General features: G+C 41.9%; 1 protein-coding gene across 3 annotated transcripts in view; it reads left to right on the top strand.

Moving 5' to 3' along the window:
* Window positions 1–18,081, top strand: part of LOC119176678 (Kv channel-interacting protein 4) — a 622,968-nt gene extending 604,887 nt beyond the window's left edge. For all 3 annotated transcript variants that reach the window (XM_075877173.1, XM_075877174.1, XM_037428037.2), the window contains 2 exons: window positions 12,453–12,515; window positions 14,733–18,081. In XM_075877173.1, coding sequence (XP_075733288.1) covers window positions 12,453–12,515; window positions 14,733–14,780 — 111 coding nt within the window. In that variant the 3' untranslated portion in view covers window positions 14,781–18,081. The remainder of the gene's footprint in view (window positions 1–12,452; window positions 12,516–14,732) is intronic.
* The last annotated feature ends 8,827 nt before the right edge of the window (window positions 18,082–26,908 follow it).

Raw genomic sequence — 26,908 nt, 5'->3', positions numbered from 1 at the left:
GCTGCTTCTCTTGGTGGTGAACTGTTTGTTTCCACGGCGGAGGACTTGAAACGGCCCATAATAGGGTGGCTGAAGAGGTCGCCGAACCGCGTCGTGTCGTACAAACACATATGGGTACGATGTGAGCTGTGGGTCGACATGCACCACACGCGACCCTGGGGGCCGTGGAGGTACCGCGCGCAGTTTGCTCAGGACGTTGCGTAGGCGAAGTGCATAGTCACTGCAAGCTATGGATGCCTTCTCTGAGCCACTCGCAAAGAACTCTCTTGGTAGCCTGAGTGTTGTGCCGTAGACCAGCTCAGCGGCACTGCAGCCAATGTCCTCTTTCAAAGTGGACTGTATACCCAAAAGAACGAGTGGGAGGGCCTCCATCCAGTTGTGTTTTTCTCTTGCCGTGAGCACAGCCTTCAGCTGGCGGTGAAAGCGCTCCACCATGTTGTTGCTCATGGGGTGGTACGCCGTCATACGTATGCGTGAGGTGCCCATGAGCTGACTGATGGCAGTGAAAAGGGCTGATTCGAACTGTCGGCCACGGTCTGTTGTTACCATGGAGGACACCCCGAAATGGGCTACCCAACAGTACAAGAAAGCACTCGCAACCGTCTCGGCATTGATGTCCGCGATAGGGATGGCCTCCACCCAGCGGGTGAACCTGTCGACACATGTCAGCAGGTAAGCCTGTCCGTGGCAGGGTGGCAGTGGGCTGACGATGTCTAGGTGGACATGATCAAAGCGAGAATCCGGAGTGGGGAGTGTTCCCAGTGCTTTTATTTGGGTTCTGGAGAGCAGCGGAGGGTGGCGCTGCCTGGCTGCTTAGCTCAACACCCTAGGCTCGGCTTGGCTGCCGCCACAGGCCTGTTACCCTGTTCATCTTAGGCATAATTTTTTTTGCATTGAGTTTATGATAAACCAAACAAATGTTCCTGTGTTGTTCATCTTAACAGGAGTTTACTGTGTTTCTATTTAACATGCAGAAAGTGTGTATTGCTACAAATTTATTTACATATTCATTGCATACTAAGTGCCATAAAACATAGGTCATATATTGAAGAAAACAAAGAGGAGACCCAGACCCAAATGTTTGGCTGCATCGAAGGAAACAGACCAACAACAGAAACCAACACCCGTGGCTGTTGTTCATGCCTGCCGCCCCTTCTTTCACCTTCATTTCTAGCACACTCCCATGGCCACAGGAACTTATAAAGTGCTGCCTGCTTTGTGAAGGTACAGTTTTTGTACTGGACACCTAATGATAGAACAGGATGCCAACCTCAGGCAGCATGCGTATGCGATTTTGTCGTGACCGGTAATCAGTTCAGTTAGCGAGCCATCTTCCACATTAATGGCCTTGAGTCGTCATGCACCAGGACGACGTTGTCGACCTGAAGTCGCGGTGGTGCCTTGGGTGCTACTTCATGGTCCGAACGCAGTAGCAACAAGTACTTCTTTCGCCAGCACTTTCCCAAAGATTATTCATCAGCGCTTGTCGATTTAGCACTCAACATCGCAGACCGACGCTCATTGACAGAAGTATAGGGGTGCCGAAATGTTGCGGCAAGCATGTTGCGCGTTTGCTAAGCAGAAAATGCGAAGTTGAAAGTGGGTTTGTGTCCTCGAGATCGTTGGGTAAATAGGTCGAGGGGCGGCTGCAGATGTTCCATTCCGCCTCGCCGAGAACCATCATTATGTCTTTGAAAGATTGATCACTGCGACCCAGTGCACATTTCAACGTGTTCTTGGTGATGCCTACAAGTTTCACTATCCGCCCTACCAAGGGGCTCGCTCGATGCTGAACTTCCACTTGATGCGAAGGTTACTGCAGAAATCTGCCAGAGTAGATGAATTTCCGAGTTGTTTCACACTGTGATGGAATACTAGGGCATTGTCCAAGTAGATTGGGGTCGGTATTCCACGATGGGTGACAAAACGTCGAAAGGTGGCAATAAAGCTAGTTGCAGTCATGTTCGTGGTGAGCTCAAGATGTAGAGCGCATGTTGCAGTGCATGAGAAAGTGGTTATGTAGGCCTTAGAGCAAATCTTCCTTGCTGTATGTCAGTAAAGTAGACCACAAAAGTGTACGCCGACGTCCGCAAATGGGCTTCCTTCGGTAATGTGGTCTCGTGGTAACGGTTGCTGTAGGTGGTTTCAGCACCAGAGCGAAGTGTAGAAAACGAAGAGGAGACCTGGACCCGAACGTCTGGCTGGATCGAAGGAAACAGACCAACTACATAGGCCAATGCCCGTGGCTGTTGCTCGTGCCCGCCATCCCGCTTTCCTGTATTTTCAATAATATATAGCTAGCAAAGTATTAGTAAAGGCTTTTCGTTTATTTTTGTACCGTAACAAAATCTTCAGTGACAGAGTGTCTCTCAGTTTTAGTTTTTCTAATTGAACATGACTTCATACCTGCGTAGATATTCACGTTGAAAATAATTTATGCCAGCATTACAATAACGTTACACTTTAGACTTGTCCAAACTTTTCTCGGAGCAATCTTCATCCTAATGCATTTCCTGCACGGTCACCAGTTCGTCCATTATTTCTTTCAAGTGTTTTAGATGGGTTTTTGTCATTCACGTAATTGTGTAAGCTGGTTTGCTGATTCGGAGTGGCACTGTCACACAATGTCACTTGTGAAAAATACAAGAATAGTGTATTATCAAAACTGAATAGAGCCACATGGATAAAAAACAGCTGAACAACTTGCAACAAGGGAATTAGGCTTATATTTTCATCTGCACCTAAATGTCACTGTTTTTCATTCTAAGCTGGCTATTTAGGAGCTAATCTCCTTAGGCCAGTACTCCGTCATCACCGTCAAAGCTTCCAGCACAGGGCAAGTGCGCCGAGCAAAGCAACAGCTGGAGGCTTCCGTAAAGCGCCGACGCAGTGGCAGATGGCTCACAGTGCGTCGGATGCACCACAAACTCACTCGCTCAGTCGTTACCACCACTGAGTGCAGCAGACGTTCTCACCACCCGCTCCCCACGCTACTTACCGCCTTCATGAATGCCAGCGGCGAGATCAGGTGCATAGTTCTTTGCATCCCATTGCTGAGGAGCTTCACTCATCGGTTGGTTTTATTCGTACATGGAACAGCTGCTAGTTTAAGTCTGTATTGTGAAGCAGAACAGATCAAACAGACAATTCAAACATATCACATTTACTGCCAGACCATGAAATGCCACACAGCTAGCCCTAGCCACACAAGAAGATCAATCCAGAGGTACGCAGGTCTCCTGCCACATGTCCACATGACGACTGTGTGCGTGTGTCAAGAGATACAAGAAGCAAACATCCAATTGTGCTCAGCATCCATGGAGCACTGCCCTTCAGTGTGAAATATTAAACTATGTTGGATAGTGCAGTTTGGCAAGAACTGCATAGAGTATTCATTATGATGCATAATGAGGCATCAATACCTGTATCTCATGGTAATAAACAGTGCACTCACCAGATTGTGGCCTCCAACATCTGCCAGTAGAGACCATGACCATAGGAGACCATGACGAACAAGTTTGCCGCTGCTATGAAAGATGCTACTCTATTTTGTTAACCGGAGTATCTAAAAAACAGGTTTAACTTGTGTTTCAAGCAGCTCTCCTGATGCAGCTGTTCATTGCACAGCTTGCAATTTGAAGAGGCCCTGCAATACTTTTTTAACATTGTCAGAAACCAGTGCCAACGTGTGAGGAAGGCTCTGGGGAATATATAAGCCAAATACTGTTCCACTGCGTGCAGCATAGAATTTACAATTTTGTGCCAGAAGCAGCTTAAATTCACTTTCTCTCTCCTTCGCAATGTTGTCACCAGCTATGCAGCTCACAGTCCAGATCCTACGCCAATTTCATGATCACAAAAAGATCCTCAGCTATACTTTCGTTGTTTATTTCTACATAAATATAGATCAGTGTTACGGAGCTGCCACTTTGAAATCGGATTGACTCCAGAACCATTCCACAGTTTTGCGAACCCAAAATGAAATAGTGACAATGCTTGGAGGAATGGAACGGAATGAAAATGGAATTACATCTTCTTCTGAAAGAAGAGCACATTTTCGTCTGCGTGCTGTTTCGCAAACTATAAACATAAATCAATCAAAGCCTCAAATTTAGCAATAAAGCATTATTTTTAAGGCTTGGCTAATTACAAGTATGATGACTTTATAAGCAACACGACTACTACAATTCTGTCCTTACATAGACTGTGTTGCTCTGAAGCCTGTCTCTATTCTTCGCACAACCGCAGCTCAATGCTTTTGGTATTCATCATGCGGAACTACGGCGGCGGCACACCCTTCCTTACGCCTTGATATTTTTTTTCCTCAGCGGTACCCCAGGCACCTGCTTTATCCCTACCCTTCACTTTGTTTTTGTTTTTGTCCCCGTCGGCGACTCGGATGCACATTCGAAAGGCGTTTCTCTAAGTTGTGATGCGTATTGGCACTGGCACAATGCCAATGCCAGTGACTTCGTTCACTGCAAGCATTCGTATACCAGCTTGCCTGCCGTCTCATCTCATACTCCCCACACCCACCCTTTTACAATAATGGTTCATCTTTCATTACCAAAAGCCAAGGAGAGGTGTGGTGTAAAAGTGGGGACTGTCTGCCAATTTGTAAAAAAGAAACCAAGGCATAAGTTAGTGCACTAACAAATGCATCATCCCATCAGATATTGAAGGGAGAAACAAATTATACCTTTGCCTTGGTTCCTTTTGATACCCCCACACAAGCCTGATCTTTATCGCAGGAACAGTTTAGTACCTGGCACACGTAAATAATAACCTTTGCAATAAGTACGACATTGCATACCTGTGCACGGGCAAATATGGAAAGTTCTCCTCACCCTATTCATGCTTCCCAGGCACGCTTGATAAGCACGAGTGCAGACGAGCAGTGTCACCCAATTTCTGCATTCGATGCAAAGGTACAAGGTGCTCAGTCAGTGCACTGTTCTAACACCAGCATATTCAGAGGATTTTGTTCCCCATTAACCAAATCTTAGTTTTCTTTGTATTCATGATAGCTCCAGATGCATGGAAAAACTGCTTAGTCTTCACAGTAGGAAACAGCGTAAATACAACGAACAAGAAAGACTGACAGGACTTGGCACTGGCTAACAACATAAGCATTGATTTCGTTGGTGCATATATATGTATATATATACGCTTCTTGGTAAACGGAAATAATAAAAAGAGGGGTAGTGGTGGAGAGCTCAACACATGCGTCCCAACTATTCCATGGTGATACATGCAATTATTACACATGGAGATATTTAATTTTCTTGTCACCTAGTACGATCGATGGTGCACTTACACACAATGTCCCAATGGAATGAAGTGGGAGTGCTTTGTAGGTTTCCCAAGCACAGCTATCACAATATCTGTACAAGATATCATGATACGCCAAGTCAACCAGCTCAAGTTTATATTCTTTTAATGCTCAGTCTTCTTGTACACTACTTTTGTCAGCATAAAAGTACCATTTGTCATAATTTTGGCATTAACACATATAAGTTTAAACAATAATAGAACATCACCATTCAATCAAACTTGCTGACCATGCAAATACTGTGAATAGCGGGAGAGCTGCCCCTATGAAAATTATTACAGCGGTTGTACTGCACGAAATATGTTACCAAGACATCTCTCGACGTTGGTAACGTGTCTTGCGTACTTTTGCAGTACTTAACGCATGTGATGACGTCAGCTTTATAAGGCGTTCATTCTTAACCCAATAAAACTATGAAGATTGTCTTTCCTACGTTGAGGAATTACAGGAATGTAATTGAACTGCCGGGTCGTTCCCAGAATGAGAATAGGCTAAGTTTTTCATTCCATGGAATTGAAAGAAATTGAATTTCAGCAAGTGTAAATGGAATTGGAATGGACTGAAGGCACCCATCCTGCAACAATGAAGTAGATATGATGTTGCTAACTTCACTATTTAGACCATGTTTCTTTTTTTAACTTTTGGTGTTGACTGAAAGTCGTCTGCTTATGGTTCTGTTTTCTTCCCCACGTCCATATGTGAGACACCTGACATTTGACACAGGGGCTTTTTAAAGAACACTAAGTTCCCAAGTTGGTCACTAGTCCAATACCAAGCCCGCTATGACAGTACTTGTCAACGTATATTATCATCTCCAAAACGACTAGCATGCTTTCCAGTGCACACTAGCTCCCTCCTATGCTTCTAGTTAGTGAGGCACGTCGAAGAAAACTTACAGACGTCCCTTTATATTTAGCTGATTGAAGCACTTCGAAATGCACGATCTTGATACAGTCGATTGTTGATCATTCAAACTCAAAGGAACCTCTGAATTTTGTTTGAATTATCAAGAAGTTTGAATTATCAGAAGTTCCCAAATATATGAATGGGCAAGGTGACATTACACATTATAATTAGGCATTTATTTTATCACATTTGAAAATTTTTGAAGCATTTTTAAATTCTAATTGCATGCAATGAACAAAAAGCGGAGGTATAAGGTCCACAATTTTATTGGCCATCTACTGCTGATCATACGTTCGAAAGAAATCTTGAATTGCCAACTGCTTCGTTGCTATATGTGCCGAAAGCACAAAGCTCTCTATACCAGTTGAGAAGTATCATGGTTTATCATGCATGTGCTTCATTTAAAACATTTGTTACAAGCAAAGCCTTTTTGTGAAGGCCTGAGGCACTTCTTTTTCATTTTTGGACTGTTAGGATTATATGACCACACAAATTTTTAAATAGTAGTGGGAAACCAGCAGATATTTTTCCGGTATAGAACTGCAAAAAGTATGAATTAACCAAATAATAGAGTGGTAATTAAGAGGCTTTTAAGTACATTGAAAGAACGGAAGCCCAGCCAAAAAATTGAAGTTTGTTTCAATAAACCAAAAGTATGAATTATCAGAGTTTGAATTATCACGAGTCTACTGTATTCGGCTGCTGTGATCAATTAAGTTGGCTCCGGAAAAAGCTGGTCTGCACCAGGTACCCACTTGACTCGATCACACCATAATTTACAAGCTTACACTCAGGCCCGACAGTTGCATATTGCCTGTTCTGCCTCGCTATATAGATACCACAGCAGCCACAGGGTGCTGCACTGTGCTGGCACCATGTTCATATGTACCAAAAGGAAATACTTAAGGCCATGGCATGCAGCGATCAGCCATGTAACTTGTGCAGTAAAACATCATTAATTCGAACTCTGTTATTTCAAAATCCCGCTTAATTTTAACTATTTCAGTGATCCCGTATTTTGCAATGCAAGCTTGAGCGGATAATTTGAAGCGGCGATGGAGCACCAGTCCGGTTAATTCGAAAACTTGGGGTGCAATGTAACAATTCCCGGTCCTGATTTCGCCGGAAAACCGCGGAAGCAACAGCCCTTAAGAGCCACTAGGCAATGTACTGTAGAGGTACTAATGAGTGGCAGCTGAAGTACCCCAGCCTCGATACTTCCAGCACGAAAAATAAAATTGTAAAAAAAACGGGTCTCGTGATCAACTAAATTGTGCGCCTGCGGAAAACAAGACGTGCTTCACTGCACGACATAGGTGACACGCGGGCAGCGTGTCGCATGCTTCTCGCAACGTTGGCGCGTCATGATTTACCCATTCTTTCTGAGAATATAAAGAAAATAATAAAGAACAGCCTGGCGGAATTCGCTATGTATGTGAACCTCCGAGTGCCGGTTGTTCCAGCAATTTGCGTACTTGCAGCGCCGGTGGAGATCTTGCGTACTACCCCTACTTCGGAAATTCAGTTCGAAAGCTTCAATAATAATGGTTCCCAGCCAAAACATCGTGATTTCGTCACACTGTCGCTATTGAATTTTTTTTACTAGAAAGAATGGGTGAATAGTCGCATCATGACGTGCTGGTGCAGCAAAAAGCAGGTGACACGCTGCCGGCGTGTCACTACTGTGTTGCAGTCAAGATGTCTTGTTTTTCTTTTTTTTTTTTTTGCGATTGCAGCAGCGAGGTCCCGCGTTCCCCCTTGTTTGCGGCAAAACTGTGACCTTGTATTTTTGGAAAACTTAACCCTCGGAGCCGCAAACTTGCCAGCACAGTGAATGACGAGCCCTGATTGTGCTTTGAATAATTTCAAGACCCTTGTTATTGTACCTTGTTAATTGTACCTTGTTAATTAGAAAACCTGCTTAATTAGAAGATTTCTCACAGTTCCAGCGACTTTGAAATAATGAGGTATCACTGTACAATTCAGAAAGACACATGTATAGGACCACACGTGCAAATATTGAGAGTTGGGATCATCACTTGCAAGGTGTGCGACACTGGGAAGATGGAGGAGACGGTACGTGATGATGACATGCGAGACGAGCATATTACCATCATGTACAGAAAATACATCTACAGCTTTATCCACACGCAACACGGTTTGGAAAGAAACCAAAAACGAAATATTAATTCCCACTATTATCTGAGAAGGTCTGTAGGTTTCTGAGGCTCATTGAGTCCTTGTGTTTAAACAGTCACAGGCGAATCAGTTACCAAGCAGTGACCAAATGTGGTCAAGTTTTTTTAGTTTTGCTGTAACTTTCTTTTGTTTTTAACTAACAGTAAATCACTATAATAGCTGGAGGAGATTTTAATATTAATTCATTCAAGGATTCTTTTTTGCTATAAAGTTTAACACAACTCTCACTTCAAGCGGGTTTGTTAGCCTTGTTAAAATGCTAACAAGGGCTACACAAGAAAGTGCATCTCTTCACGATCTCATTACGAATTCATCCCAACCAATAGCTGAAACAGGTGTAATATCATGTGCAATCAGTGATCATCTTTCAGTGGGAGGATCTAGAATGAGAATCGAGCAGTAAAGTGCCGGCAAGAAAAAGCTACATATCGGCGTATAAACAACCAAACCGGGAGTTTATTTCAGAATTCAATAACACCAGTTCAGTGGTATAATGTCGGCATTGCAAATGATGTAAATGGGGCCTTTGATAAGTTTCTCTATGTAGTCAAACAGCTTTGCCATTCCTGATTTTCATTAAATGTGTACGGATCAAAATGCAAAAGACACAAACCTGTGTAACTATCAAATTACGTCATGAAATTAAAACAGAAGACAAGCTGTTAAATATATTTTCAAATAAGCATTCAGCAGATGACTTCCGGGTACCTAAGAAATACACGAATGGGCTAACAAAAGAATTTCAACAGGCACGTGCGGAATACTACTCTACATCGCTTAAAGTGAAAAATGGTCGCCCTTATTTGCTAGAGTGAAGATTAAATCTCTTACTTAGGTGCGAGCAACCACTGGATTCCCCATGTATGTTAAAGTTAAATCATATCTGGTGTAGAGCTGGCAGAAGCTTTTAACAACTTTTTCACAACTCTCGCTCATTACCCATCGGTTGATTTCAATAAATACAATAATTCTTGTAATAATGGCTAGATATTTCTGAGCCCTGTTACGACAGAAGTTATAGCAATAATACAAATCTTTAAAAACAGTCATAGCTATGACATAGATGGTATTCAAGTAAGGCCTGTGAAGCATGTTACTGCCATCGTTGCACCTGTTTTTGCAAGCATATTTAACCTATGTTTAGATACCGGTACATTTTCTACAAAAATGCAATTTGCTAAAGTAATGGTTCTGTATAAGAAAGGCGATCACAATTATTTAGGAAATTATGAACGAGTATCCATACTTCCAATGTTCTCGAAAGCTTTTGAGAAAGTGCTGTATACTGTGACGTCTGATTTTATTATTCAGGCATGGCTGGCTATCACCAAACCAATTCGGGTTTTGTAAAAATAAATCTGCGGAACTAGCACTACTCAAACAAAAGGGATATATATTAACTTCGTTTGAAAAGAAAGCCTTTCTTATTGTTATATTTGTGGGATTTTAGAAGGCATTCAATCTTGTGAACTGCATTATACTGCTCAATAACTTGGAACGCTATGGTATTTGTAGACAAGGGGGGCTCAAATGCTCCCGAAATCATATCTATCAGATACCTTCTCAGAAAACTAGCTGTTTGCATAGATAACACAGTCTAAACTAAAATCGGTTGCTTTTGGCCTTCCACAAGACACTATATTAGGACCATTCCTTTTTATATGTTCATTTGCAGTATTAAAACCACTGCTACATTTATCATCTATACTATTGAGACTACTTTTTTTTTTACTGAAAATAATCTTTCTTGATCTTCTTCAAGATTGCAATGATACCACGAGTGAGCTACAAAAAATGTCAGAATCTAAGTGCATGCATATTAATCAGAAGAAATCACAAGCTGTCATATTCTGCCTCCAAAATAAACCAATTCTTTTTTCCTTCGAGGTTAAGTTGAACTCGAAATGTATAGATATGTTTGAACAATTTAAGTGCCTCGGAGTAGTTTTTTCTCCTCTATGTCTTAGGAGCAGCATGTGGACCACATTTCAATGAAACTGGCTCAAATAACCGGGGTCGAAAGCAGGCTCAAATACATTCATCCAAAACCAATAAAATTACTACCGTACAATGCCCTTTTACTCCTATTTAAACTATCGCCACTTAGTCGGGGGAACGGCTACACGTGGCTGTCTTCAGCGTATCTACATTTTACAAAAGAGATTCCTACATAATGTTCACAATGTGCCATGGCACTCACCGAGTACAGATCTCCTTTCGCAAAGCAGCATAATAAAGACCCAGAACTTGTGAAAATCCCGCTTGAGTGTCAGGTTTAAACTCGAAACTTACAACCACTTACAATACCTTGCTGATTTGCACACCCGAGTAGCAGAATTTATGACAAGGTATGGAGAGACTTGGGTTGTGCCTATACCCAGATATTCAGGTAGAGAACGTCTGCAATCCACCCTTCCTTTCCTTTTAAATTCATATGTTCATAGTAATTTTGATATCTTTGGTTTGTCAAACATTGTACGTCAACATGTAGATTTTGTGTGTGTGTTTTTTTTTTTTGCAGCCATTCCTCTGTGTATTCAATGTGAATGTTATCTATATTATGTTGTATATAATCTTTTTTTGTTTTGTCTTTGTATTTGTCTATTATTGTATATTTGTCACTACTTTTTTCTAATATATACTGTTGTTTCATGAGCCTTGCTGGGAAGGTGCTGCCAAAAAAAAGGGTACCGTGATTTTGTCACGCTGTTTCTCACAGCTTTTTATGCACCTCCACTGTCTGTACTTTTACAAGGCAGAAAATAAAAAATTTGAATTTGAATACATAATTTTTGCGGGCACAAAAACTTAAACTGCCCACAAGACGAAACTAAACTTCCCGCTGCATGCTGTGCATACATGTCATGCTCAGCACAAGGCTCAAGACCATGCCTAAACAAACCTTGGAACAGAAAACGTCAATGATGCTACAAAAAAAAAATCCCTGCTGGGTAACACCACTCACTCGGACAAACATAATTGAAAAATTGGCACATTTTTTAAACATATAGACAGTGCCGTAAATGTACAACATCTTCCATTTGGGACTTGCTTGCACTGCGGTATATTTACATCATTGACCCTCAAAGGGTTAAATGCTACAATCTGTGCTGTATTTACAAGTCATATTTTATCACCTTGTTGCTGCTACAGCATAATTGTAGTCACTTTTGCACCTCTAAACTTAACACATGCACTGTTGCTGAAAAAAATATCACACAGTTTTCTTTTGTTTTATTATATCTAATATGTTGAGGTCCAACTTTTGCTGGTTTATTTTTATTTTTAATGTCCCATAGTTTATTTACTACAGCCATTGCTGTACTTTAACGTATCTTCAGTAAGCCCAGAATTACGGCCACTGAATGTGGTAATCAGTGCAACCCCATTTTCATCTGTAAACATGTGTGAATTTTCCATTTAGCCACAAACAAAAACTTTGCTTGGGAGAATAGTGTTAGACTTCACTGACTGAATTACCATGCATGGCACGTATAGCACAACCAATTAAGATCCCGTAGGACAAAGAAAGAATCACCAAATGAAAATGTTGTACAAGGTTGATGGTTTTCCTTAAAGCAGTATTTAAATTCTTGCAGACTTATTAATTTATTGCATAAATAGGGACAAAAAGCTATGAGAGTTTATCGGTCAACTTCTTTCCAATGAAATCTCATAGTACCTCTTGAAGCCTTCCATAATTAAAATTTTGTCTAAGCTTAGATGGCTTCAAAATCATGCCACTACATGCAGAGGTTCCCTAGACGTTTGTTGACTCCTAGCAATTCGAAATCGATCTCGTACTCTGAGCTTGCAGATCAAAACTAGCAAATGCACAAGATGTTCTCCCTTTTTATTACTTGTATGTTGCCATATAAAACTAAAGAAGGAGAAGTATACAATTGATTGCTGTCATATTCTTCAGGCAGTGTAAAATTACAGTATTACATTATTCTGCTCTCTTCTAGAACATATCGTAACACCTCACCTTTCGTGTTATGAACTTATTTTGCAGAAGCTCGACCTCAATAAGGATGGCGTTGTCACAATTGATGAATTTATGGATTCTTGTACAAAGGTAAGCATGCTTTATTTCCAATTCACTTGTTGCTCTAGTAGATGTGTTCACCCATTACAGAGGATGCTTGAATCATCTGTGGTATTATATGCTCTCATCAGTGGCAGTTTTGTTGAAGCTATTATTCATCTTATGAAAAATAAAGAAAAGTGGGTGAAAAGATTACTTGCCATGGGCAGGAACCAAACATGCGATCTTCCGAATAATGCGTTCGATGCTCTACCACTGAGCTACCACAGCGACTATCCCCCCAACCACTTTATTGGGTATATATGTGAATTTAAAAGTGGGAATGTCAGTCAACGCCATCAGTAGCCATGGTGGCGAGTGTGGCACACTCTTTATGAGCCTGTCTGGCGTCACGTAGCACGTGAACTTATTACGAGCTGGCAGCTGACCAATAATCCCTCATATATATATATATATATATATATATATATATATATATATATGTGTATGTATAGATTAGCAAGTTATCTTTTCACCTACTTTTTTTTTTCACATTTACCTTACAATTTGGTCTAATAACCTCTCCTATACTTTCCTTGGCATTATTGTCTGTTAGATTTCATTAATATTGTGTCAAAACACGGGAAAACGAGCCCTTAAGTATTCACTTCTTTTTCTTATATATGTATATATATGTGCGTGCGTGCGTGCGTGCGTGTGTGCGTGTGTGTGTGTGCGTGTGCGCGCGCGTGTGTGTGTGTGTGCGTGCGTGCGTGTGTGTGCGTGCGTGCGTGTGCGTGTGCGCGTGTGCGCGCGCGTGTGTGCGTGCGTGCGTGCGTGCGTGCGTGTGCGTGCGTGCGTGCGTGCGTGCGTGCGTGTGTGTGTGTGTGTGTGTGTGTGTGTGTGTGTGTGTGTGTGTGTGTGAATATATAAACTGAGAGTAATATTTCAAAAGGCCAGTTTGTCTTCGTGAAGGTATGGGATATAACACAACGGAAGCGTTGTCAACAAGGATAAATATATTTATTTCCCAAAAGTTTCGGGAGGGGTCCTCCCTTCGTTAGGGGAGGAGTTAAACTAACGTAGACGTTCACACTTGCTTGCTGCCATGTCCCTTGCACCTTGAAAGATGAGAAGTGAGAAAGAACTAGGAAAGCCTAAAAAAACGAAAAAATTGATGTTACAAAAAATTTTGAAATAACGAGGAAAAAACACAAACAACAAAACCAAACTGTGCACAGCCAAATATCATTCTAAATCCACAGCTGGCTGTGATTCTGTGCTGGCCAGTTCTCGATGAGTGTCGGGCCACCCGAAATTGTCGCTTCGGTAGGCGAAAGGAGCCCGCACCGCCACGCGTGAGAGAAGAGTTTCCTTTTAATGGGTCAGCTCTTCATCTTTCTTCTGTTTATTCACATCTGTTTTCATTTTCTTTCATCTCTCATCTTTCATCTGTTTATTCACATGACTTACATAAATTAATTCCGATGGAGGCGGAAATGGTGTAGGCTTGTGTGCTCATATTTGGGTGCACGTTAAAGAACCCCAGGTGGTCGAAATTTCCGGAGCCCTCCACTACGGCGTCTCTCATAATCATATGGTGGTTTGGGGACATTAAACCCCACATATCAATCAACATTGCACCTTTCAAATATACCACAAGCAAATTGATGCTGCTTGCTGACTAAATGTATGAATGGTTTTTATGTACGTATCACTATTATAAAAATTTAGGACAGTGGCCACACCTCTAATTGCTTATGTTTTATCTGCTACTGCCAGAACGACCTTTTCCTTTATGGAATTGGCCAACAGCAGAAATGCTGACAAAACTTCAAGAGCATTGGTGATTTTATCTATATTGCAGTGCTTTATTAGTTCAATAGAAGATATGGAAGCCAAGAACATTGTCCTCAATTCATGTCCTTTGCTTAAGGCCTGTTTGTGCATGTGCTTTTCCTGTGTTTACTTTTTTTGTCCGGTCCAATGTTGGAACTCGTTAACCATAAGGGTATCAACCAACTGGGTGAGCAGTTCACTCTATAAAGCACTCATCTTTCACTCATTGCACAGCAGCCAGCATTCACTTGCTGCCGCATCACTGGTTTTAGTTGATGGCCAGCATTTGACTCTCGTAATGAAAAAAAAATAAACAGCTGTATGTTGCCAATGCTCATTATACCTGCTTTATACACTTGTACAAGGACAAAAAATAATTACATTTTCACTGCATAATACTTAAAATGGTTTTTGTAATTTTCTTTACAGGATGAGAACATTTCAAAGTCCATGTCCGTATTGGACACTATTCTGTGATGCTGCAAATGTGTAAAAAAAAAAAATTAGCAGCTGACTTATTTATTCAACGGCGAGTGCACACGAGAGCGGATGCTGTAGGCAGTCCGAAAGTGCAGTGGCCCTGCTCATCGGTGACCAGTCTCAAGCCAGTGCTCTGTCAAGACAGCAACAGCGCGAGTGACCCATAACTCGTACCTCCTCAAGTGCCAAGTTACCATTGTGGGTATTTGCAGCAGGTTGCTGTGTGCATGGGGACAAGCTGAGGTTGGCTGGTACTTGCTGCCGAACACCCGAAGCGTGTGGAACAGGGTGTGCCGTTTTTTAATTTTATTGTTGCCAGGGTATTGGCTGTCGAATTTTGGAACTGTGAATGAACATGCCAAACAGGCAGGTCCCTAACCAGCCTTGCTTGGGGGGGCAAAATTCTTTTACAGCGAAAGTAATTGGTGAACTGTTGCTCTTTGCCGTTATATTATTGCTTTTTTTTCTATCATATCACTGATTGTATCTTTCAAATGTCTCCCGAGTTGCGCGTAGCTCTCTGCTTTGTCTTGGCTTGGTTAGAAATTTTCATGCAAATGATGTTTTATTTTTCGGTACCAGGCCACACTGCTCACAGAAATCATGTAATGAATGCTGGTGGCTGATATATTTCTTGTACTTTACACCAGAGATAACATCTTTTGATCTATGAAATTATGTAGAAAGGAAGGATCCACCCCTGGGTAAAGAAGGTAGCAAGTTCTTGTACCTGATTCATTGCACATTCTATGATCACGTGCTGCTTGTGCTTCTATACTTTTTTTTTTTTTCTGGGCTGGCAAATAGATATCAGGTTACAGGAAAAGATTTTCTTTGGTTAAGATAAGCTTCAGGTGCAGCTGAGCCTTAAATCTGTAGGGGAACTATTAATAGTGGTTACTATTTCTTCACGCTTATTCAAAAATAACTATGACTGGCTTCTCATTTTAAAATATAGTAGCCAGACTAACTTTACTATAACACAAGTTTAAGCACCCCTCCTTTCCATGTCATAAAGCCTCAAACTAGAGCAGGATGCCAAGAACAGAAGCATAGATACTCATGTTCAACAGTCTACCTTTCTTCTCGTATAATTTTATTGAAAAAAGGTGTGGGTTAGAGGGGTGCTTTGAATTATAACCTAAATTCATACTTATGTAATTATTTTATTTTGTTCAGATACATTCCATACATATTAAATATTGGAATTGCATTCTCTCTACCTAAGTTTAATAAATTCAAATTTTGCATTTAATATAATGCCAGCAGTATTTATTTATTCATTCTTTTCTTGTAGGGCATGCACTCTTGCATCATTTTTGTACTCTTCTCTCTTATCGTGGGACAAGTAAAGCTAAGCTTTTTATTTCAGTCAGACAATTACGTACACTATTATCTAGACTTAATTTATTATGTACTGGTGTAAATCTTCTTCTGTTACAGCACAAGCAGAGGTAGGCACTCAAGGTTTCTTCGCATATGTTTTACTAGAAGCTGCAACAGACTACAGGGATTATAGTGAAGTGGGTCACAAATTAATTTCTTACCTTGGTGGAATGGAATGTGCCATAACAAATACTACTAGAAAACATCGGCCCATAATATTTTGGCCTTTGTTATGTGTATTAGACATTATTTATTTCTCGTATTTTAATCATTTTTCTCCCCATGGTCTTGCTTGTTATGTTCATCTATACTCTGCTAGCCACTGCTGAGTGTATATTTATATTGTTTTAAGTGGTAATTAACATTGTTCGACTCGCAGTTTCTGACCATGAAAATGCTGGTGTGTACTTAATGCTTCCGTGCCCTTCACTGTACAAGGGCCTCACTGAGGTGATGTCAATGTGAAATTGATGTGCCATTTCAACCGAGCAAGCCCATCAGTGGTGGGTATGTGCATCACAGGTGTGTTCTTGGCTGCCATCTGCTGGTCAGGGCACACTCTACATATCTCACTTTGTTTGTTCATTCTTTGCCAGATTAGTGCATGTCAGCACAAGTGGTTCCTTATGCCTGATGGTCAAAGGGCAACATTTGGGAATCTTCTATGTGTGGAGTACACTGCTGACAGATGAAAGGTTGGCTTTACAAAGTGCATTGCCATGACCTTGCCAAGTGGCAGGCCCTTTCATTTGAATGACCTTGCAAATACTGTAATTTATTTTTCTTCCATTTTAGGTATTAAAGTACACTTTGACACAGCTTTTACGCCCGGCTCAGCATAAGGATGAAAGTGTGTTATTACAAATGACCCAGCAGCTGTTTGCTGACACATAGTGGTTAACATTGTTTCGAAAGCTCGAATGGGTCTTGTTTGTACACACATTGATATATAAATATATATATATATAAATATATACATAGCAGAGCAATCATACAGTGGGCCAAGGACTTTGTTTCAGAGAAGCAAATGCCACTGTCTGCCAAACAATGTTTCTCCCATGAAGTACTGGATTCCAGTGAGGACATGTTTATGTTTTACGCGTAGATAGGTTTACAAATGTTTCCCTCTTCAGCCTTGTGAAAAAGTTGGTCATCTGCGAATATGGTCTGTGACTAGAAGTGTCACTACTGTTGGAAAAGTTCTCATGCCATGGAGTATGTTTGTCATAGCGCAGCTGTTACTGTATGAATGTCATTTCCCATGTTTCGTCGGCAATCAGGAGTATGTGCTCCACTCTTCATTAGCCAATTTTTACGTAAAGAGATTGATGCCTGTAAACTGCTCCCCATTTCTCTCTTCTGTACATGCTAAATTTTAGAACTTTAATCTTTTAGGCTGTAGGATATTTGTTTATTTCCATGCGTCATCTTTTTCAATGCAGAATTTCCCATATGCTGGGTGAACATGACCCTTATTTTTTTGTGCACACTTTCTTTTTAGCAATTGAGTTCTGCCATGGTTCACCTAAGGAGCTCTAGAGACCCGTTTCATGTGCTATATAATTTTATATTTAAATAATTGGTATTTAAAGCACTGCATAGGTTCTTATGGTTTAATTTTACTTGCAGCTGATTGATGTGATCCAGGAGTTTTTGTTTTTCTTCCTTTTCTTTCCAGAAGCGTAAGAAGGGTCTCTTGTTCCACGTGATAAAATGCTCTGTTGAGATATTTTTCTTGCAAGTGCTGTCTGGGTGACAACACAAAAACTGGAGCAATGTTTCTTTCAGCACTTCAGCCATTTGTATTTGGTACATTTCAATTATAATGAATTCTAATGTATATGTATATATGATAAAGCTATGAAACAAATAGACTGCAACAACTGTGTCATAAAATTTCCTTACTCACACATTCTTTTGGCAAGCATAGTTTTTTTTTTCTACCTGTGAACACTCATTGCTGATATCCAAGTGTACGGATTAAGCACAAAGGTATGTGGTGAACATTAATTTTCTTGCTGTCATGGTAAAATATTTGTTTCATTGACACTGTGCTGACTGCATAAGATGCAGTGAGGACAGCATCTGCTCTTTACTGTACTGCAATAGTGTATTCTAGGGGCATGCAAATATTCTAAAGTTTAGAATAGTGAATTGAATAGCATTCTATTCAATTCGTCGATAGGCCTCCTTCCTAGGTGTTTTTTTTTCTTTCTAGGAAAGGTGGCAACCCCAGAAGGGATGTGTGCACCCAGGTTCAAATTGAACATGGATGGATTCTATACTGTGCAGAGCAACTTTTGAACTTTCTTTTTGGCATCGTTGCAGTGGCTCAAACAGTACGGTGTCCAGCTCGTAAACGATAGGGTGGTTTGAATCACTAGGCTGGTGTTCTCCCCCACCCCACCCCAAAGAAAAGGAAGGAAAACTAAGCCATACAGTGGTTTATGTGTAGAGGCTCCAGCGCACAACTGCAATCTTTATTTTTTAGCCCTGAGCTGTGGTAATGCACAGATCAACTTCTAATCATCACAGTTTGTGTCGTGCCTGTAGCTGAGTAGGTATGGCGTTCAGTTCATAACCACTCAACAACTCAGGTTGATGGTTCGAATGACAGAGCTGGCATTGCCCAGACACAGAAAGTTATACTATGCTACCAATCTCCACGTGTACCTGCCAATGCAAAATTTGTGAGTGTGGATTGAAGCAATGCGGAGGACGGCCATTATTAACAACATTTGGGGGGGGGGAATGATAGGCCTAGAAGTATTGTGGGCCTCTTTTTAATTAAAAAATGTAGCTTTTTTTAACAATAAAAAATTAGAAGAGCAGGCACCAGCGGCTTGGGACCGTGAGGCTTGGGGGTCCTGTGTCCCGTAGCTCCCACGAGGTGGTGCTTTCAAGTAGGGTGGCATTCTTTGACTCCACAATGGAAAAATGCTTGGTTTCTCAGACAGAGAGTTTTCTTTTTTTCCCAGAGGGGGCGGGGACCCAAGTTGTTCTTCCACATCACATTTGTCCCTCTGTGTGTGTGTGCATGCATGTGTGTGGAAAACAGAGTGTCCAGATTTACTTCTTATTCTGCACAAAGATGTCGATCTAGCTCATAATGCTTGGCTCACATCGAAAAATGTTGCATAGACTGCAACTCACTGAAGCGTTGCATAAAATTTTATGGGATCTAAGTTTTTTATTGTCATGCTTTACATTGTTGCATAAGCCAGACAGGACAGCGTAGGCTAATGCTAGCATGGGTAGCATCAGATAGGCTAGTGAATTCAAGATCACCAAAGTTAATCTTCAGATCTTAGGAAATGCCATTTACTGCCTCTACACTTTCTGTGGAGCTGGACTTATGAATTTTTCTGCCAAAGGCTATGAATTAGTATTCGAGTTGCTCGTTGGTTAGAGAACTGCTAGTAGACCCTTTGCTTATAAATGAAAAATACATACCATCTTTTGTGAGCACTTTCATAGGCAAGCACATCAAAACGTTTACATTGGTAGACAACAATAGCAAATTTTATGAAAGCATTCACTCACTGACTGTAACAGAGATGCTTTGTACTCCTGGAGCATTTTTGTTTTGCGAGAAACTAGTTGCTACGTATTTCAAGACATTTTTTAACTTGCCGTAACTTAAGCAGTCGCTTCAGTTGTTTATCAACACAGCATATCACACATGCTCAAATACGTTTGAGAGCCACTTTTTTCTGAAAGTTTGACTTGTCACTGTCACTAACCCATGATTCAAATGTTAAATGTCTGAAAGGCAGAAGAAGCCGGTGTAAATAGCCCCTTGTGAAATATTTGCGAGACATGACGACAAATAGTCTGTTGTCAATGGACAAGAACTGAAGAGCAAGCACTTAAAAAATATTCCGAACTGGTGCTAAATATGGCTCTGCCCCCCCATAGAGATATCTGGAGGGGGCCCTAGCCATAGTCCACGCCTATGCTTGGTTTCCATGTCTAGACTTGTGTACACGGGTCACTTCACAAATGTACATGAAATTTTCACAAAAAAGGTTTAATGGGCTATCATATTCAAGGAATTCACATTTAAAAATCAAGATTTCTGACCACTTTGACAAGAACTGGTTGAAAAAATCTATTGATCAAGATGACAGAAAACTTGAGAAAACTACAATCAAGACTTCTGAAGGATATAGGCTGACTGTTTTCTTGACAAATGGTGTAAAAATCAATTCAAAATAACAGGAAAATTGTAAAAAAAAAACAGAAAAGAGATCAAGATTTCTAAAAGCTATAGACGTACTGTTTTGGGGACAAATGGTCAAAAAACCGACCACTGCTATACACAGCTATGCTATACATAATTCTGCCTGCCTAACACCATACACGCCTCCCTTTTGACTTCCTCACCCACACTTCATTTTTTCACCCCCTTCCTGCACATGGCTATATACTATGCATTCGTTTTGCGTGTATGACGTCATAAGATGTGAGTATACAATGGCAGCATATTTGCCCCCCCCCCCCCCCCCACTGTTTTTTTTTATTTTTCTTCTCCTCGCGTCGCTCATCCTCAGCCCCACACTAAGAAATGACCGAGTAAAAACGGCGTTTTTTCGTGCGTTCTTTTCCTTGCATTATCACCGCGCGCCCGGTACTTTTTTTAAGTCAGGACATTCGCATAATCAGCGTGACAGCATTCTTGATAGGAAAGAGGTCAGCACCGAGTTTTCGAGACCGGAAGCGCGAAGAAGCCTGATGATGATTATTGTTGTGTGTTAAAAGGCGCTCATTTTACTAGATCCTTTCTCAGAGCGTGCACGTTCCTTTCCCTCCTTTCCCGCCACCTTGATATGGTTACGCCTGCGTTATGCTAAGCAACATGAGACGATGTCAGCACACGACTGCCTGCTCCCCTAGAGTGATCCGCACTAAAGTGATTAGTTTGATTGCGGCCACAATAAAAACCGAGTAATTTGCGCGCAACAATCAATTAGTATCCCACTGTGACAGAGCCACGCGAGTTGAACTTCGAACTGCTGACTATCCGTATTTATATAATGCACTGCAATAAATAATACGTATGTGTGTCACGCCTACGTCAGCAACATATGATGAGCACATCATCCCACCGTAGCGTGCAATGAAACACGTCTGTGCATAATATAACGTTGACGTAGATCTCGCCGGACCTGCAGATATCATTTACACTCCGGTGTACTCGGCGTGCCTGGTGAATGCACGATATGCGCACAGCTACTTATTTCAAGTGAATTGATCCATCGAGCTCGTATGCTTGGCTCAGTTAAAAAAAAAATCACGGCATCTCTACGGATCTGACTGAATGATGAGTGGGCGGAAGTGGGATCATTCGCTGTTACCGTAGATCACCCGTGACATTGCTCACTCCCGCATGCAAATGAGCGACAAAGTAGTGTGCACTCATAAAAAAAACTCCCAAGCATTTCCCCGAGGGTGAACATGGTTAAGTGCGAATACACGGGGTGATGCTATGAGGGGTAATTATGAATTCGCACTATCATATTTATTAATCACACTATGGTGCCTTTATGGTGTAATGGTTCCTGGGAATCGCAATTTGATCACACGGGGGAGTTTACGTTAACTCACTGGCGAATGCCAACGGATTTTAACTTTACTCCCCCTCACGACCCGCTCTCGACGGGAGACTGAGAGAGAAGGCGGGCGCGCGAGAGAGAGGGGTGCGCGCGCAGTGCAGCGAGCGAGGAGAGCGGAGGAGCGAGTGAAGGGGGAGGGGGTATAAGGCGCGTTACTGACACCGATTTCAGCGTCGCGTCCGTGGCTTATTCGGTAGAGCGTCGCGCTGCGGCCCGCCAAGTGCTCTTTATTTTAAAGATAGAGAGAAGACTGCGGACGCCGCCGACGGCGGTGGATGGTTTGGGGTCGCTTATAAAGTGTATTCACACTTAATTGGAAATATCACGCGTGGTTTCAGAGATCCTGCGTCAAATTTCCAGACCGCGGTGCCGGAGAAGGCGCAACTAACGCACCGATAGAGTTTGCCTGAACGGTTGCCTCTGTGCTCCGTCACGCGCGAGCTCACCTTCACGTAATTCGAATCACGTGAAGAGCCCCGCCGCGCCAGAGACGTAACGTTGTGTCATGATAGCAGAGCATGCCAGCCCATTGTCCTCCGCGTGTGATGTGCGGTGGTTAGCTGATTACTTTTTTTGTTTTTCTTTTTTCAAAGACGATAGTCTTTTTTGTGAACCTTCGACGGAGAAATTCTTGTCTGTCTATCCACTTGTCTGTTTGTCCACCCTTAACGATACTTTAAAGTCTAAACGGCACCGAGACATCACCTAAACCGCCGACCCCATCACCAGCTCCCACCAATATTGCTCAAGCTTCAGCGTTCATAAATGTGCGATTGTCAATTAAAAAGCAATTATTGCGCATATATGAGGCACTATAACAACACGTCAATAGTCTGTATGTGTGCCTTTTTACTAATAAAGGCCTACATAAGTAATTCTAAGGACCGTAGCGCTTATCACGCTGCGCTGGCGATGCAACGTTTGCACGAAAAGGCGAGTGTTTCCAATGCTTTGCTAGGGCGGCATGGTTGCGGCACCTCGTCGCCTTGCGTTCTACAACTTATCACCTCCGAGACGGGCGTGCACGCTGCGCGCGCTTCGTTTTCCAACTGCCAGGTAGCGCTCACGCCTCACGTGTGACGTGAAGGGCAAATAACATGGGAGGTAGGAAGGCTTCAGTCGACGATAGATTATGCACTGATGTCACATAGGATGTATGGTAAGCTCAGGGGAATGCACATAGATGAAGGTGGCTCCAGAAGTCTGGGTAGCGATCACAAATGTATCAAGCTAAGTTTTGGAAGAGTAGTGAAAGTGGGAAGGAGACAAGATGAGCAACTACAGGAAAATTTTTATCCAGAAAGGCAAATTGAAATAGCCACTAAACAAATTGAGAAAGTAATCACGGAGGATAACAAGACAGTATGGACATACACGAATCTAATTAGACTATTTGAGCTAGAGCTTGCTAAGACGCGTGATAAGTCACCCCGGAAAAGAAGACACAAACCCAAAAGTTGGTGGAATGAGGAAGTTAAGAGAGCCATAGCAAAACGTCAGGAAGCCTCTAGGAAACACAGACATGCTAAGCAGCAGAGTGAACCGACAGATGATGTTGAAATAAAATGGAATTTCTTTCCAAGTTCCAGAAGGGAAGCATCCCTACTGATCAATGAAAAGATTAGAAAAAAGAGTGCTCAGTGGCTGGCAGAAGTACATAAAAAGGACAGAAAGGCAGCAGCAAAATTTTGGAACCATCTAAACTCCATAACAAATGAGACGAGCCTGGAGCAGAGGTTTATAACTACAGCTCAAGGTGCTAGGCTAGAAGGGGACGAAGCTATTGAATATATAAGAACAAGGTGACAGAAAAATTTCAACAAAGAAGTGCCTTATGCACCACAATAGACAAGGATGGATCAAGTGGTGCAATGGCTCCATTTTCACGAGAGTGGGAAAGGGTTGAAAAGAGGGTTCCAAGTAGTACATCAACAGGCCCAGATGGCATTCCAATTATGCTGATAAAGACATTTGGTCCGAAGTCTAAACAGACTGAGAGAGACAGCGAGCAAAGCAATAGATGGTGAAGCTCCCAATGGGTGGAAACTAAGCAGGATGAGCATGATCTATAAAGGAAAGGGGGATGTAAATAACTACCATCCTATAAGAGTGACATCAGTAGTTTACATGCTGGTGATCCAGATAGTAAAGGAAAGACTGCAGGCGTGGATAGAGGATGAGGGGGTGCTGGGGGAACTGCAGAATGGGTTTCGGAAACACAGGAGGTTGGAAGACAATCTGTTCTCACTGACGCAGTGCATCGAAATAGCAGAAAAGGAACACAGGCCCCTGTGGCTAGCATTTTTGGATATCAAGGGAGCGTACGATAGCGTGGTTCAAGAGGAATTGTGGGGAATACTGGACACACTAGGCGTGGAACATGTAGTCACTAATCTTTTAAAGGGTAACTATAAAGGTAACAAGGTAGTTATAAAGTGGGAAAAACAGGTATCCAAGCCTGCAGAGGTAAAACGGGGGCTTAGGCAGGGGTGCCCCCTGTCACCCTTATTATTCATGATGTACCTACAAGGATTAGAGGCAAAATTAGAGGGAAGTGGACTGGGCTTCAACCTCTCTTTAGTCAAACAAGGAAAACTTATTGATCAGGCACTACCAGCATTAATGTACGCAGATGATATAGTGCTAATGGCCAACAACAAGGAAGATTTGCAGAGATTGATGGACATCTGCGGTAATGAAGGAGATAGGTTAGATTTTAGATTCAGTAAGGAAAAATCAGCAGTCATGATTTTCAATGACAACGAAGGTAGTGAGCTTAGAATACAGGAGGTCACGCTAGAGATAACAGATAAATACAAATATCTGGGCGTATGGATAAGCAATGGGACCGAGTATCTGAGGGAACACGAAGTATACGTGACGACTAAAGGTAACAGGAATGCAGCAGTCATGAAAAATAGGGCACTGTGGAATTACAGTAGGTATGATGTTGTGAGAGGAATATGGAAAGGGGTCATGGTTCCTGGGCTGACGTTCGGCAATGCGGTCTTGTGCATGAGATCAGAAGTTCAAGCAAGATTAGAAATTAAGCAACGTGGAATAGGCAGGCTTGCTTTAGGAGCTCACGGGAATACACCAAATCAAGGAGTACAAGGTGATATGGGATGGACATCATTTGAGGGCAGGGAAGCTAGCAGCAAGATAAAATTAGAGAAGCGATTGAGAGAAATGGGGGAAGAGCGTTGGGCTAGGAAGGTTTTCAGCTACTTGTACATGAAGAATGTGGATACAAAATGGAGGAAGCGAACCAGGAAGTTGACTGGTAAATACTTAGAAAACAGCAGGTGGCCAAACCAAAAAGAACTATCGGTTAAGAAGAAAGTGAAGGAAACGGAGACTGACATGTGGAGAATGGGCATGATTAAGAAGTCCGCACTAGAGATCTATCGAACTTTTAAGCAGGAAATTGCCAAGGAAAGGATCTATGATAATACTCGGGGTAGTTCTCTACTGTTTGAGGCCAGGACGGGAGTACTGCGAACCAAGACATATCGGGCCAAATACGAAGGGGTAGACACAGTATGCAGTGCGTGTGGAGAGGAAGAAGAAACTGCCGAACACTTGATAATGTTCTGTAAAGGGCTTCACCCTATAGTTCAGGATGATGGCGCAGAGTTTTTCAAAGCACTGGGGTTTAGGGACCGGGAGGGCAAAATAAACTTTAAGCGGGTAGACTTAACTAGAAGGAGGTTATCTGATTGGTGGATGAAGTCAAGGCACGAGTGAAAATAACTCTTCACTGCAAAGTACGAATCCTCAAACTAACTTTTTAAGGAAAAAAAATAAATATAGTTTTTGGTTCATTAGGTATTATGGCTTGGTGGCGCTAGCCACTGCCCAATCTATAGGGTACAGCCATATCCATCCATCCATCCATCCGACGTGGCTTGACGTGCTCGTTCACCTCCGCTGCACGCTCGAGGCACTCTGACGAAGCGTCCCCAGAATACCATTCACCGATTTTCTTGCGCAGAACATCAAATAAACGTTTTGTTCACTCTCTCCAGACGCAAGACTATCGTCTTTCGACGACATTTGCAGTATAATATGCAGATACAAGGCTTTTTTTTTTTTTTTAAGGCAACAGCCTTTGATGTCTACTCGCGATGCCCGGTGTTCGGTATCCTGTAACAGTGCCAGCCGTGGCGTCTCACCTTCAGACGGGAGGATAAATGAGCTTTATGAGCACTAGAATGTGGAGTGCGTCTGCACGATGCACGAAGTGTGAGAATACGAACGCACGCTAAAGCGATGCATTAGTCTCACACCTCGCTCAGATTTTGGTTCCCCAGGCACCTCAGTCTGGAAATTTGACGATGGATCTCTGAAACTGCGCGTAATATTTTCAATTTTTAAAAACAAGGCTTGCCATAAGATGTGACGTAGAACAACTGAGACTTATCAACAACCACCCAAAAATTGATAATAAAAGTTAAAACAATTGTTTCTTAAAATAAACATTCCCAAATGATCTAGTAAATGGAAAAATCTTTCCACCTCGGCCTAGAAATTGGCTGCGTAGGTGAAAAGTGCCTATCTATCATAGATTTTTTAAAGGAAATATCAGTATTTCTTTAGAAAAACACTTTGTATATACAGGGTGTTTCAGCTAAAAGCACCAAGCAATAAAAAATTAAAAATAAGACCTACGTGTCTCCACCTAGCGCAGTATTGTTTGTAGCTGAATGTAACACGTCAGAATAATTTTTTTTTATCTGTCAAGCATGATAATGAACAAAGATGGCTTATTGAACATTTTAAATACTGACTCTAGAGAAAAAAAATCAATACAAGACTTGTAGCTCCTATCCAGAAATAAAAAAAAATTGTTGAAGTTATGATAAGATAACAACGCTGGTTAACTTTTTTCGGGGGTTTATTTAAAGTGCGTGAAATTTGAAAAAAATACCACGTGATTGCCGCCTAACGCACGGCGCTTTGAGTGCCCTCAAATGTAAGTTGAACGATTAGCGAAGGTTTCTCACGCACGAAGGTCACTTGAACAGGCTATTGGTGATTACGATAGACATTAAGCGATGGTTAGATGGTACCATTTGAAAAAGGGGGTGGGGGCGAAAGAAAGAAACGAAGACAATAAACATC

This window comes from Rhipicephalus microplus, chromosome X (genome assembly GCF_043290135.1).
Source record: "Rhipicephalus microplus isolate Deutch F79 chromosome X, USDA_Rmic, whole genome shotgun sequence".
NCBI lineage: Eukaryota > Metazoa > Arthropoda > Arachnida > Ixodida > Ixodidae > Rhipicephalus > Rhipicephalus microplus.
This window is presented reverse-complemented; position numbering and strand designations above follow the sequence as displayed.